The 14,518-nt window shown below is 48.9% G+C and overlaps 3 protein-coding genes across 12 annotated transcripts in view; 2 read left to right on the forward strand and 1 right to left on the reverse strand.

Annotated features, from left to right (window-relative positions):
• The window catches only part of Arpc4 (actin related protein 2/3 complex subunit 4), an 11,086-nt gene extending 1,860 nt beyond the window's left edge, over positions 1-9,226 (forward strand). Inside the window, exons 2-6 of the mRNA XM_059258367.1 lie at positions 1,141-1,259; positions 2,174-2,285; positions 4,648-4,743; positions 5,865-6,035; positions 8,340-9,226. Of these exons, the coding sequence (XP_059114350.1) occupies positions 1,141-1,259; positions 2,174-2,285; positions 4,648-4,743; positions 5,865-6,035; positions 8,340-8,345 (504 nt within the window). The 3' untranslated portion in view covers positions 8,346-9,226. The remainder of the gene's footprint in view (positions 1-1,140; positions 1,260-2,173; positions 2,286-4,647; positions 4,744-5,864; positions 6,036-8,339) is intronic.
• Positions 1-14,394, reverse strand: part of Tada3 (transcriptional adaptor 3) — a 26,738-nt gene extending 12,344 nt beyond the window's left edge. Inside the window, exons 1-2 of the mRNA XM_059258363.1 lie at positions 14,293-14,394; positions 12,403-12,581 (exon numbers count right to left, since the gene is read on the reverse strand). The gene's annotated coding sequence lies outside the window, so the exon portion shown is untranslated. The remainder of the gene's footprint in view (positions 1-12,402; positions 12,582-14,292) is intronic.
• Positions 10,324-14,518, forward strand: part of Ttll3 (tubulin tyrosine ligase like 3) — a 25,789-nt gene continuing 21,594 nt past the window's right edge. For 3 of the 10 annotated variants that reach the window (XR_009378355.1, XM_059258354.1, XM_059258358.1), the window contains exons 1-3: positions 11,771-12,248; positions 12,442-12,533; positions 14,300-14,468. Coding sequence is in view for 8 of the 10 variants with exons in the window: in XM_059258354.1 (XP_059114337.1) it covers positions 11,849-12,248; positions 12,442-12,533; positions 14,300-14,468 (661 nt within the window). In the remaining 2 variants the exon portion in view is untranslated. Of the gene's footprint in view, positions 10,497-11,769; positions 12,249-12,441; positions 12,534-14,299; positions 14,469-14,518 lie in introns of those variants that run through there. The other 7 variants (XM_059258356.1, XM_059258357.1, XM_059258361.1 and 4 more) reach the window with 6 other exon arrangements.

Consider the following 14,518-nt stretch of genomic DNA (forward strand, 5'->3'; position numbering starts at 1 on the left):
AGAGGAGCTAACTCAGTGGACCAGCATTCTAGATTCCTTAGGCTTTTATCCAGCCAGCCATTGCAGCCTGCCCTGTGCAATTAAAAATGTTCATTTGTTCATTTACTCTACAGAAAATTTGTAAGACACTAGGTATCGGAGGTGCTGAGCTAGTTGCAGCCTGCACAACTGAATAAAGTTAATTAAGTCTGTTGACCATGAGAATTACAGTCTAGTGAAGGACAATTCATTTAATGAAATACACGAAGAACGTCTTGCTGTGAATTGTATGTAAGGTGTACATATCCTAAGCTGTGGTAAATGGGTTGAGGAGGAAGTCAAAAAGAGCGCTTTGAGGAAGGAAGAAGCCTCCTCAGTAAGCTGAGCTCTGGACTGACCCCAGCGATGAGGAGGAGTGAATCCAGGTGAAGGGTCGGCGTGTGATGAGCCCTGAGGGGAGCGAGAACTTGACTGAGATCTAATGTAGCTGATCATTATAGCTGACCTTGTCCACTCTACTGAGAATGTCCACATTCTACTGTTTCTCATTGTCAATCTTCTGATCCTGTATCTAGTCAAAACTAATTTCCTTAGTATAGATTATTTATAAACCTAGTTATTTTACATTTTGCCCTCCATTAGCCCTTGTGATCCTCACCTGGTTGAGCTATTTGAGAGCAGAAGTGATCTGACTGAACTCCCAGCATGCTCAGGGCATGGATCAATACATTTGTCAGTGTAGGAAGCAGGCGGAGGACATGGACCCCTCTAGATCAGTATTATTTAGCCTCAGCACTGGTGACTTGGAGCTGAGTAATTCTATTGTGCATCCCAGATGTTGGGACAGCATGGCTTGCCTATGTCCACTTGTCCATAGTCCCTGCCCCACCCCCAGGTTATAACAGTCCGTATTTTTCTCCATATTTTGCTAAATACCAAGCAGAATTGTTTGCTGCTGGGAACCACTGCTCTAGACTCCTGACTGAGCTGCATCTTGAAGGCGGGGTGTATTCTGTTCTGTGTGATGATCGTACCTGAAGCCTTCAGTAGTGCGTGTTCCATAGGAGCCAGCGGTTGGGTTGGGGGAGGTGGCGGTGTACTGGCTTTGGTGAGGCAGACTCGGTCCTCTGGTCCTTCCTAATCTTGGGTTTATTTCTGCAGACTGCCACTCTCCGCCCCTACCTTAGTGCCGTGCGGGCCACACTGCAGGCTGCTCTCTGCCTGGAGAACTTCTCCTCCCAGGTTGTGGAACGACACAACAAGCCAGAGGTCGAAGTCAGGTAGGAAAGAAGGTCAGAGTGGAGCTGAGAAGAACAACTCACAAGAATGGACGCTGTCCAAGGGGGGCATGAATTTATGTCCTGGGACCCTCACCTTCAGTGACATTTGTCTTGCTGCTGGAGAAATGGTGGTTCCCGATTTGGAATTAAGAAAATAGGATAGTGGGTTGTCAGGCCAAAACCCATGGGAGAGCTACCCCAAAGTGTGGCTTCGTAGAGCAGAACTGTGGAGAAGTGTTTCCAGTAGCATTACAGCCCACTGGCAGCGCCAGAAGAGGTCACAGGATTTAGTTCCCAGAGATGACATCTCTGTATTAATAATTTATGGATCAGAACTTTTTATTTTTTATCATTAATACTGCCAGGCAGCTTAGACCCTCTTACACCAAAATGACTCCGTATTTTGGATGCATTTTTCTCTTGTCTGGTTTTCACTGCATAAGTAAATATTCTTCCTCTTTGAAATTTCACCTGACAAGGAGACGACATAGACTGCTAATCCTAGCACATGGGAGGCTGAGGTGACAGTAATAGAACTGCAGGGTCTAGGCTGGCCTCAGCTACACAACGGGTCTTTTCTCAAGAAACCAAAAGAGGCAAAATGGGGAAAATCTGGGATGTACATAATTGAAGTTCATAAATGAACACATAGATAATAAAGGTGTTTTTGTTACTGGGGATTGAACCCAGGCCCTTGGACATGCTGGGCACACACTCACAACTGAGCCATGTCCCCATCCCTGAGGTGATTGCTGTGACTCAGACAGTTCTAATGTTAGGATAGACTGTTGTTACTTGATATACATGGTTTTCACTCGGCATTTTCAGATGGTGACAGTTCATAGATTACAGGTACCTTTACGAATACCTAGAGAGTCAGTGGCATCAGTGTGGTCCTCTGATTTTGTTTTTAGGAGTAGCAAAGAACTCCTATTGCAACCTGTTACCATCAGCAGGAATGAGAAGGAAAAGGTTCTGATTGAGGGTTCCATCAATTCTGTCCGGATCAGCATTGCTGTGAAACAGGTGAGTTTTACCATGAAGGGAGGGGTGTGTGTGTGTGTGTGGTGTGTGTGTGTGTGTGTGTGTGTGTGTGTGTGTGTGTCACAGGAGTGCTCTTTACAGCCAGGGATCCCATCCAAAAGGTTATCAAGCTAGACTCAAGAGCCTGATTTCAGGAATTTACTTGGCATGATTGGCCAGAGCAAACTGGCAGAGCCAGGTATGATGGCACATGCCTGTAATCTTAGCACCTGAAGTCTGAGACTGAGGATGGAAAGCCCAAAGCCAGCCTGGGCTACTTGGTGAGTCCCTGTCTGAGAAAAACAAACAGAAAGTAGGTGAGTAGGATAAACAGCAGCGACCCTGTCATAGGCCTGCTCTGGATTACAGACACGGAAATGCAGCAGGAAGGACACGGGGCTGCCTGGGTGTCGGGCCAGAGAAGGCTTCTGCCAGGTGATGGCTGGGTGCACGTGGAGCAGTGCCAGCCAGCCCTGGTTTGATAGACATAGCCTCTGAAACGGCCACTTGATTTAAAAACGGATGGTACTTTTCAGCCTGTCACTTTGTGACACGTAAGGAGAATGCCTTATTTTGTAGTCTAACTTGTTGCTACAGGATCTGAATTTCTGTGGCACAGTTAAGAGAGCTTGAAAAGGTAAACCCTTGTTGTCAAAGAGGAAAGCCGATGGTGTGTCTGTCATACATTAGGGACCATAACTGCTGTTTACCTTCAGTGGGTGTGGCTTTCATGGAATATACAACTAGGTTTTGTGAATCCTTTACATGATAGCATTATCCTTTTATACTTTTTTTCTAGAATAATCAAATGCATAGTTTTCTTCTATGGGGGAATAGAGAGCTTTTTGAAATAATACTGAAACCTCAAAGATTATGTTGATTCTTCGTTTTTTGCCATTGACATGCCTTTGTCTTTATAACATGTATCTTTAAAGTAGTTAAGTCTTTGGGAATATGTAACTAGAACTATTAGTATTGCTTGTAATGCTTTAGTTAGGGTTAGTATATGTATGTACACACCTAAATATAAGCATGTAGATTTGCATTTTGTCTCATAAAATTTCATTTCAATAAATTCTTCCTGTAGTAATGGGAAACAAAATCCATAGTTCATATGCCACATGTAGTATTTCTGTATTTGAAAGTTGTCCAAATACGAGCGTTCTAATTCTAAATTAAACCAGCAGCCTAATTGAAAAAAAAAATTGATACCACACACATGCACATACGAAGTTCTCATTTAAAAAAAAAAAAAGAGCAGACGGTTCGATTCTAGCTTGTCTTTCAGAATCAGCTGTGCAGGCCAGCAGTGGGTGGGATGACAATCCAAAATCAGAGAGGAAGATGCCAACCAGAACACTGGCAAAACTCTCGGAACTAAACATCGGTCTGACGGTGATTGTCCAGACAAATGCCATGGCTTTTTCTTGATGTATTTTCTCTAGTAGTTTTATAGTTGGAAGACCTACTTCTAGGTCTTTTATCCATCTTGGGTTAGTTTTTGTATATTGTGTAAGATAAGGGTCTAGTTCGATTCTTCCACGTGTGAATGTCCAGTTGTTGGCGCAATTTGTTGAAGAAATTCTTGCCCGTGTGTGACCTGCTTTGTTGGGAATCAGTTGACTATAAATACTTCAGTTTCTTTCTGAGCTTTCTGTTCTGTTCTGTACAAAATAGAATTTTCATTTCTTACACGTTTCCTTGTCTACTGATCGGTCTAGGCGTTGCTGTCTTAGTATCACTTGAATGGCTATTTAATGGTGGGTTTAAATTTGACCTAGATTCTGCTTCCAGTTTGAAAAGAAACTTTGTATCCTAAGTGAGAAAAACAGTATCATTTGCCCCTCCCCCAGCAAATAGCTCTAAAAATAGCAATTAAAACAATGTTACAAAATTCAGATTAGCGACTTCGTGCCTTTGAAAGCTTTCAGGGTTAAAGGAAGCACCGGGAGGCTGGGTGGCTCAATTGGAAGAGTTGAAAAGGGAGAGACTTCAGGATTGTTGGATTTTAGTAATGTTACGGCAGACACTCCTTGAAGAAGTCCCTGATAGCCAGGTAGTGGGTGCCACCAATGCTGAGAAAGGCCACACTAGTGACTTGAGGAAGGTCAGGCCGCGTCAGACACAGGTGTGGACTCCATTAGAGCTGATGAAAGACTCTGGTTCGCCAGAGTTCCCCCTCATCCCCCCAGGAATGCCTGTTACTGTAGAGTGGCCCTGGCTGGGCCTTCCCTTCAGTTAGCAGCAGGTGCTACAATTCCAAGCTCAGCTGTCCTTGTTCCCACCAAGCCTCAGAAGACTGGGCTCAGGGTGGGGTTGGCTTCACATGTTTACTTGAGCGCTGTCTGTCTCTTACTGTCTCCAGGCTGATGAGATTGAGAAGATTTTATGCCATAAGTTCATGCGCTTCATGATGATGCGAGCAGAGAACTTCTTTATCCTTCGAAGGAAACCTGTGGAGGTGAGACCTGTGCTTCCGGTAGTTATAGTTCCCAGGACCCTGTCTCTGGGTGGCCTGGGATTGTTTGGTTTTTGTAGTATGGAGGATGGAACCCAAGGTCTTGCACTGCTAGGCAAGTTACTGGGCTATTCCCTGGGTCTGTGGGGTTGTAGGCCAAGGGCAGCTGTTTTTCCAGCTGTAAGGTGTCACTGCCTGGACTGAGTCAGCAGTATGTGGTAGCGGGAAACAGAACCCCAGGAGGAGGTAGGTCTGTGCAGTGCCCTCCTTCACAGAGTCTTGGTCCTAGTCACAGACAAAACAGTGATTTCAGAATCCTTCCTGAGGTGGCTGCAGTGGGTATTGTTGTACTCTCGGTGTGGGGAGACTGACCAGGAAAATCACGTGTTTGGAGCCAGCCTAGGCTAATTTTGATACATATCTCCAAAAGAGAGAGAGGGGAAGAAGAAAGATAAGAAAAACATAACAAAAACCTTCCTAAGCTCTCCCAACTGAAGTCCAGCCTCTCAAAGCCCCAGTAAACAGTGAGATGCTTGCTGCCTGCCTTCGTATTTTAAGGTACTTGAGTCTACTCCATAGGTTCCCTGCCAAGTCTCTCTGGTGACCTACAGCCACCATGTTAGAGCAGCAAAGACCATCACCCAACACAGCAAATGTATTGCTCAGTTCTTCACCTTGAGCCACCTTGTCTCTGTTCTCTGTAGAGTAGATGAGCTCTTCCTCACACATCCTCCTGTAGGAAACGGCTCTAGTTCCATCCTCTTCCCTGTCGGTTCCACTGTGATTTTGACTATTGGATCGGATTCTTTGGAGTAAGATTTGTGGTTCCTTCATTCCCTTAGCTCATTTCCAGTACAGGGCTGTTTGTGCCACAGTCTTTCAGGGACATCTGACCTAGCACACGATTTTGAACTGGGTTCAGTGGCTTGGATCCAGCAGACAGACAAAACGTGCACTCATCCCTATGCCCCCCTCCCCAAGCAAGTGGATAATAGCTCTGGAGAAGATGGTAGCCAGTTGGATGCCTTTGTGTGAGTGTGGAGAAGATATGACAAGCAAGTGTCCCTGGGGGGCTAATTTTGTCTTGTGTCTTCTCCTCCTTCCCTGCTGGCTTCCCTCCCTAGGGGTATGACATCAGCTTTCTCATCACCAACTTCCACACGGAGCAGATGTACAAACACAAATTGGTGGACTTTGTAATCCACTTCATGGAAGAGATTGACAAGGAGATCAGTGAGATGAAGCTCTCAGTCAATGCCCGGGCCCGTATTGTGGCTGAGGAGTTCCTCAAGAATGTGAGTAGGACCTCCCCTCTCTCTCCATACCAGAGGTTGGAAGAAGCCATGGGTTCTGGGAATGTGGCATTGACAAGATAGTCCTGAGTGAGGCCAAAGGTTTCATCCTTGAGAGCCCCAAGTTGTTTTTCTTTTATTTCTGCAAGTCTGGGAGGCAAGTCTCTGGTGGAACTGTAGGCATGAATTCTGTATTTCCCAGTTCTACATAGTCTCTACCTGTCCTAGTTCAAACCCCGGAGTGAGGAAGTTAAAGTGCCTGTGACTCCTGAGACCATAGGACAGTTAGTCGTGTGTAAGCCCACTTCTCGAGCAGACATAAATATTTTTCTTCAGTGTCTGTTTCTCAGGCTTACCATTTTGGTTTCTTCAACATGTTTCCCATTACCCATGGCTTGTGGCCATCAGACTGAAGGACTTCTGTGCTCTGAAGAGGAGGGCTTGTTTACAAGAGGAGCGGGCGGCATAGCTTTGTCTAGAGGTTCAGGACATGCCTCTGCCTTCCAAACAGTCTCTGGTTTGTTGATACATCCCACTCAGAGCTGTCTGGTCCCTCCTTGGTAGAGTTAATGTTTGTTCTTACTAGTGCATACAGACCCAGCCCAGGGGAGTTCAGAATCCTAAAAATGGAAATGATACCCACTTCCCCTGGGGTTTAATTATCCTGTGGTTGGCCAGTGCACAAGGCAGTGTTGTTTATACTCACAAATCAGCCCCAAGTGTGGGACTGACTCCTCTGCCTCCCCCAGGCACATCACTGAACTGCTCAACTAAGGCTTGCTCTCCTCAGCTGTTCATTTCCTCTGCTGTTAATGTGCATCTTTCAGGGAGGTTGAACATTAGGTAAGATCACATGAGAGTGCTGGGGGGGGGGTGCGGGGGCAGCAGAGGAGAGAGATTGAGAGCGAGATTGATTATGCCCACAGGTTCCAGTACAGGGGATGCAAATCACCTGGGGCTGGAGCTGTAGGAGCTGACTGGTGTGGGTGCTGGGAACTGGGCCTCAGGTTCTCCAGGGGGAGCAGTATTTAATCACTAAGCCCCTAGTACTTAATGTTTATTGTCTTTTGTTTTTGAGGCCTGGTCTCACTATGTAGCCTTGGCAGGCCTGGAACTCACTAAGTAGATCAGTCTGGACTCATAGAAATCTGCCTGTCTCTGCCTTCTGAGTGCCGGGATTAAAGGTGTGTGTCACCACACCCAGCTGCACTTAAATTCTTACAGAGGCAGTAAAGTTAAACAGCATAGTGTCAGTTCTCATGACACTCAGAGTAGAGTTGCACACTCCCATGCCTGGAGCTTGTAGTGTTGTGTGGGTTCTTGTTTGCTTCATTGCTCCTGATGTTTCTGTGCTTCCCCTTCCTTAAATTGGGAGTTTGGTAAGCGGTCTGCCCAGTCAGACGTATAAGGACCTTCTCTGTATGTTAAGTAAATAAGAACTTCCCAGTTGTATTTCCAAGCTTTACAGGTAAGAAGACTAAAGGACAGGCTAGGGACTGTACTGCAACAATCTCTTCCAGCTGAATCCGAAGTGAACTGCGAGCAGTAACCAGCTCTGTACTTCTCCTGGCCAAGAGGGGCTCAGAACCTGGAATAATAAACCTAGGGGCCCATCCTGCAGGTTTAGTGGTTGTTGCTTCCAGGCTGAACCATCCCCTGCCAGACCAGCTGTGAGGGTGTGGACAAAGACAAAAATACCTAACATGTTGCAGGGGCTAAGGGTGGGGCCAGGTGCTGGACATACAGGACCTGAAGCCCAGTGTGTGTGTGGGGGGGGGGGGGGGGGGTTTGCGCGTGCGCGTGCCACAGGGAGCAGAAAGCTCTTCTAAGGCCTGTTCTAGTTTGACAGTCACTCAAAGTTTAACGTAAAGTACCAGACCTTGTCCCTCTCTCTTGGCTCACTGAGTCCTCTAGCCCTTCACGTGTGGGTCTCCGTATCGAAAGCTGCTTCAGTTACACCAGGCAAGCTGTGGGGAAGCCCTCAACACTGAATTGTTTCTCTTTCTGATTTTGTGTTTTAGGCAAGTGTCTTCAGATCACTGCTAGTCTGGCCAGGTTAAGAGCATGCTCATGGGGCTGTAGAGATGACTTGGTGATTAAGAGCACTTGTTCTCTTTCAGAGGACCTGGGTTTGGATCCCAGTACCCACATGGAGGTTCAAAAAGAAAGAGTATGCTCGTGAAGTACCAAAACCTGATCCTGTACTCAGAGACCTGAACAACAGCGGCTCAGAGCCCGCTTACCTGCAATAGGCTCATCAGGCAGGATACAGTAGCCCCATTCATTGCCTGTCATTCTCTTTGACAGTTTTAAACCATCTGGCTGGATCTCGCGGCCTTCCCCCTTGGCCTTCCCTGTGTCTCTGCGTGTCTGCGAAGGTGTCCTGGAGTCACTCCCCGGAGCAGCAGTGCGGCGGCAGCGGCAGCAGCAGGAAGCAGGGTTGGGTGGGCATTGGATGCGGGAGGTGGGTGTGGTGTGCTTTCTAGCTGTGCAAAAAGGCAGCAGTGGACCTACCCCAAGGCCACACGTGTCTGGTCAGACTAGCTTCTGATGTTTAGTCCCCTGGGCCGGGACAGACTTTTTTTTTTTAAACGTCTTGAAACCTAAACTCTGTGCTTGTGGAAGACTGTAACCTTTTTGTCTTTTTTTTTAAACAACCTCCACCTCCAGTGGCTGTGACTGGCCCCAGTGATTGTACCTTATTGGTCGCTGTGGTCTGGGCGGGCCTGGAGCCAGAAGGCGACTATTTTTCCTGCAGCACCCCAGGTGGGGAGAGAAGTTTCAGACTCCAGTTTCTCTTCCTTGCTGTCTTACTCCTTGGGCCCAATAGAGGTGGTAAGGACTCTCTACTAGCCTCCTGAGTTCTGCCTGAAGATGGCCACCGCACTGGTTGGGAACAAGGGCTGAATCTATGATTGCCAGGCAGACCTAGGAGCTGGGGTCCAAAAGCCAGGCAACTTCTGGCTGCAGGGGCCACCTGGAGTCGCCCCCCCAACACCTCCCCAGCTGAGAGGCCCCAAGGCTTGCCTGTCTGGGTCCAGTGCCTGTGCTGGAGGTGCAGAGGTGAGTCCTTGAGTGCCCAGCTGGGCTTCGCCTACTCCGACTCCTCTGCTCCCACGCTCGCTGTCTCTGATTCTGATGAATCCTCCCTTCCCCTAATTAAAGTCTCTTCCTGCCCCTTTCGGGCTGCATGAGGTCTGTGCTCTGTGTATGTGTGGAAGGACAGCTGTTTTTATTCCTTGGAGCCATGTATGGCTGGCACTTGGGTCTGGAGCAGTCCACCAGGCAATTTTGTCATTGATCTCTGCCAAGGGCCCTGACTCCGAGACCTTCACTGCAATCAGGCACCATTACTCTGAAGGTGGTCTCTGCCTGAACAGAGATAATAGTGTTTTCACATCATGCTTCTAGTCTATCTTCAGGTGTCCTCAGAAACCAGGACCCCACTTTGTAGATAAGGAAACAGGTGCCACAGTCCAAAATAGCTTGCTCCAAATCTCCCATCCTGTGAGCCAGAGGGAGAGATTTCTGCCTGTGCTAGCAGGAATCACTCTACACTGTCTCAAGATCTTAGTCTCATTGGTGACTTTGCAGATGTTGGATAGCTACAGGTAACTTGGTACTGAAAGTGCTCAGGAATTCCATCAGACAGTGCCTGTGACTTTGGGTGGCTCCTGAAGTAAGTGACCCTTTCTCTTGTCTCCTAATGTAGAGACAGTGGGAGCTGTATCACTACCTGCCATGCAGATACTGGGTGAACAGTAGTTGATCCTCTACTTGCTGTTCCTCCTGTTTAACCTGTGTGTGCTGGGCATCAGTGCTGACACCCAGTCATACTTTGATAAAAGCAGACCCAGGACAAGCAAGGTCTGTCAGTAGTCCCTTAAGAGTGGTGCTCATGGTTGGACGTGGTGGGGTGGCGGATCTGCTTGCAGGAGAGGGGATCGGGGAAAGCTGCGGGAACAACTGGCCTTGAGCCCGGCATGCTGCCTCACACTTGTAATTCTAGCACTTGGAAATTGGAAACAGCACTTCTGTGAGTTCTAGGCCATCCTTGAACTACAGAAATGAAATAAAAAGGTGTGTGTGAGAAAGAGCTGAGCTTTCTGGATGGCCAAAGGAGTATTTGCTGAGGTTTGGCAGGAATTGTTTCTCAGTGCTGGGATTGAACCCAGGGTCTTGAGCGCAATGTGCAAATCTATCACCAGGCTACATCAATAGCCCCCCCCCCGGGGGTCTTTTGAAAAGAACTGGTGAGTGTTAAAGGAGGTGGGGGCAGCTTGACTAGCTACCATCCCTTTATGACACCACCTCTGTGACCTCCTGCTTTATTGAATTAGTTGGACCCTGTGGTACATGGCACTCTTCTAGCTTTGCAGTGACTATTAAAGGTCTTGGTGAAGCTTACTCATCAGGAGGAAATGGCAGCTGGTCACTCCACCCTCAAAGAACATCCTTTTTCCGGTGAGCCAGTCAAAACTTTGCTATGTAGTTATCTCCCAAGGTCCAAAGTCCCTATAACCAGATTTGCAGCCTGAGAACAGACCAGATTGCTTCCAAGTAGTCAGTCCTCCCTCTTTTCTTGGAAGTTCAGCTCCCAGCCATTTGCAGGGTCGGGGGGAAATCTCTGGTTGGGTTTGGCTGGACAGGTAGCTGGGACCTTCCTTACAAAGGCAGACTTCCTGGTGACTGACAGCTGGATTGAGTAGACACTGCTAGAGTTGGCCTCTATGACTCCATTTGGTGCTTCTAACCCCAACAGGAAGCCCAAGTGTCTGGGCAGGTAGCACAGTTGCTGGACTGCTTTGTCTAGCATGCTTGAAGTCTTGAATTCCATCCGGCACCACGTGTGGCAGTCCAGTTGTTGAAAATCAGCCTGGAGTACACGAGACCCTGTCTCAAAAAAAGATGTTGGAACCAGACCTCTGTACTAGGATTGGCTATGCTGTGTGATTTTGAGACAAGTTATGTACTGTTTTGGAGTCTCACTTATTTTCTCTAAAGAATTCTGAAGATAGTGCCTTGCTCACTTAGATTTGGCCAGAATATGAAGTACTCTGTGTCTTTCCATTTTTTCAGTTGATAAAAATGATTTTACTTTTTCATGTTTGTGGAAGAGGCAGTGTGTGCTCTGAACCTCACGTTGTCACCCCACACGTAGCCCAAAGATCTGTCATCTCCACCCAGGCCCCACTGGATGATCCAGTCTCACCAGCTGCCTGTAATCCCCCTATAGAAATGTTCTCAGCCTCCTCTCCAGGGCAGTTGCTGAGACTCCACTGCTAGAAGGTGATTTCATCTCTTCCCTTGGTGGTTCCTGACTCCTTTGTATATACACCATTAGTTCAACCGGTCACTTGAGAGCACACCCCTAACTGCCTTACCGTCAGGAAGCCTTCCCAGTTTCAGCTCACTGCTTTTTCCCTGCAATACTTTTTTGTTTCTTTTGCTAACTTTTGGATTTCCACACACTGTAAGCTCCATAAGGTCGGGGACCACTTGGCAGCCCTTATCCCAGAGCCTTGGTGTGTGGTCCAAGGCACAAAAAACAAGGAACTCTAAAGGTCGCCCCAGTGTTTGGTTCTTCCATCCTCAGTACCTGGCTCAGCAAGGGCGTGTGGCAAGTGAGGCCCAGAGCCAAAAACACCATGAAAAGTCCTAACTCCACTTTCCTATGGCGGCTTTCCAGCCGTCTTGAGTCTGATTGTGCCTGGGCAACGGTCTCCTAGGAGATGGGAAACAGAGGGCGGAGCCCCGGAGGGCGCCTGGGTAGAGCCGCACACTGGGGTGCCAGGAGTGATCCTGGCGAAAGGCGCATGCAGGCCCTCAGCGCGGCTCTTTTCCTGAACGCGGGGCAGCTTGGGCCTACAGCCGCCTGTTACGACCAGGAGGACGGCTCAGAGTGCAGCTGGCACGGGAGGCCGCAGCCACCCGAGCTCTGCACCAATTCCCCTTCCCGGTGGCCCTGGGCACGCAGCAGCTCCGAGTTCCGCCCGCCAAGGAGGCTACAATGGCCTGTGCCCGCCTCCGCCAGGCCCGAGGTGGCGCACTGCGGCGGCAGCCGTGGGGATTGCAGCCCATTGCCTGTGCGCCACCTAAGCAGCGCCCACGAGTTCGTGCCGGGTGCTCAGGGCACTGCGAATCCCTACCCAGTCTGCTCCCTGCTCCCCACGACCCTGGATGAGCACCTGCCTGATGTCCCGCCCCCGCCTGATGGTGAGGCGCAGCGCGGGCAGCCAGCCCTGACATCCTGACGGCTGCAGGGAGAGGTTGCGAGGGTGGAAGGAATGGGGAGTCTGGAGAGCACCGGATACAGGGTAGGGGCAAGGGAGCGCGGGCACCCGGAGTCAGAGAAGTCCTGGGGCCAAACCCTCAGCTTTCTGTGTTCCTGCTCCGCATCTCTCTGCAGATTCCCTTGTCCTCTGGCGAGGATTCTCCAAGGGACCTCACTCCATGGGCCGACTCAGAAACGCCAAAATCCACGTAGAGAGAGCCGTCAAGGTCGGAGGGGATGGGGGACGGTGGCTACGCTTACTGGTTTCTCATATCCTTAAAAAATAAATCCATAAATGTCAAAGACTTAATACATGCACACACACAGAGACACACACACACGCTTGCGCATCTGTAAGTGTCCCTCACCTCCGTCCTCAGCCCCTCTTTAGGCCCAGAGTCTTGGCTGAATTGTCTCTACCTAGGGATACGTTCTTCAGCTCTCTCAGCCCTGATTCCCAGCACTTTTATCCCATTCCCATTAGAAATTACTCTCATCTAGGGCCCTGGTATCCAGTAAGGAGCCACGTCCCGCAGCCCCTAACTGCCTTCCTCCTGCTGGGGCACTGTGTCTCACAAACGGGTCCGCACTCCACCCTGGGCTGAATGGCTGGCTCACACTCCTAGTTTCCCTCGCTTACTCCCTGGCCTCTGCCTCTGAAGATTCCCCAGATGTTTGTGATTCCTTGGGTCCCTCTCCACGCACCTCCTCTCTTGAGCTTGGGAGTCCAGGATCACACCGTGTCCTGCACCCCCTTTTCCTGTCTCCAGCCCCCACCCTGGAGATCCAGCCCTCTGTTGGATGTCTCCACCCAAAGAGCTCACCAGTACCTCACACTTGCATTCCAAACCTTACCCCGTTCCGTCTCTAAACCCGTCGTCCTCCCCCCCCCATCCAGTTTTCCCCATCACGTGTTTTAGAGACCAGAAATCCGTTCTTCCAGTTCCATCCACCCATCAGCAAACTCATCCACACCTCCAAAATGAGTCTCAAGTAGCACCTCCCTCCCAGTTTCTACATTAGGACCCTCCTTCTAACTATCACAGTTGTTCAGACCATGGCACCCTCCTAAGGATCTGCCTCTGTGCCCTTCCCCCCACCCCCATTCATTCTCCATGCATTTGCATGCAAACTTATAGAGCTTCCTTTACTTCCTTCCTTACCCTCTTGACTCATTCCTCTCCTTATAAAATACAAAGCTAAATGTTAGGGTCCATGGGGCCCTCCACAGTCCAGTCACACTCCGTTATTCTTTTTTTGTTTGTTTGTTTGTTTTGGTTTGGTGTTTTTTGTTTTTGTTTTTTTTTTTGGTTTTGGTTTTTCGAGACAGGGTTTCTCTGTGTAGCTTTGTTCCTTTCCTGGAACTCACTTGGTAGCCCAGGCTGGCCTCGAACTCACAGAGATCCGCCTGTCTCTGCCTCCCGAGTGCTGGGATTAAAGGCGTGCGCCACCACCGCCCGGCACACTCCGTTCTTCTTGGGAGCTCTCGTTTGTCAGACTTCTCTCCCTGGCCCTTCAGTTCCTTCTGACTTCTAGCTAGCCTCCAGGCCTTTGCACATGCTACTCCACCCTGCTTGAACTGCCACTTGTTCAGCTCTGCATTTGTGGCTCCTGCCCAGTTTGCCCAGTTTGAGACTGGGAATATCAGTGTTAGAATGTGTACAAGGCCCTGGGCTTAATCCCCAGCACCAAACAGAAAGGAAGAAGTCTTTGCTCGGTCACTTAACTACCATGTAATTTTGGAGAGACTGTTTAGCCTCTGTGTGCCTTTAATATGTAATTAAAATGCAAATTGTTCTTAGTGGTGCATGTAAGAGCTTACCACATAATGGGTATTCAGTAACTGTTAGCTATTCATGTTTATTTTTCTTCTTGTTTATAAGCTGCCTCCTACTGGGATATAAAAATTCCCTGAAGGCAGAGATCCTGTCTGGTTCACCATTGCCTCCTATATGTCTGATGCTGAAGGAAGTCCCTGCCTCTCACCTTACAGCAGAAGAAGATCTTCATGATTCATGGCCGCTACCCAGTGATCCGGTGTCTATTGCGCCAGAGGGGATGGGTAGAAAAAAAGATGGTCCCTCCCCAAGGCACCACCCTGCCACCACCCCCGAAGGATCTAGACAGTTTGGTGATGGGTGATAGTGATGCCACAGAGGATGGTGAGTAGGTCTGTCCTTGTGCACAAGCTGTCCTTCCTGAGACCTTTTCC

Source organism: Peromyscus eremicus, chromosome 3 (assembly GCF_949786415.1).
Source record: "Peromyscus eremicus chromosome 3, PerEre_H2_v1, whole genome shotgun sequence".
Lineage (NCBI taxonomy): Eukaryota > Metazoa > Chordata > Mammalia > Rodentia > Cricetidae > Peromyscus > Peromyscus eremicus.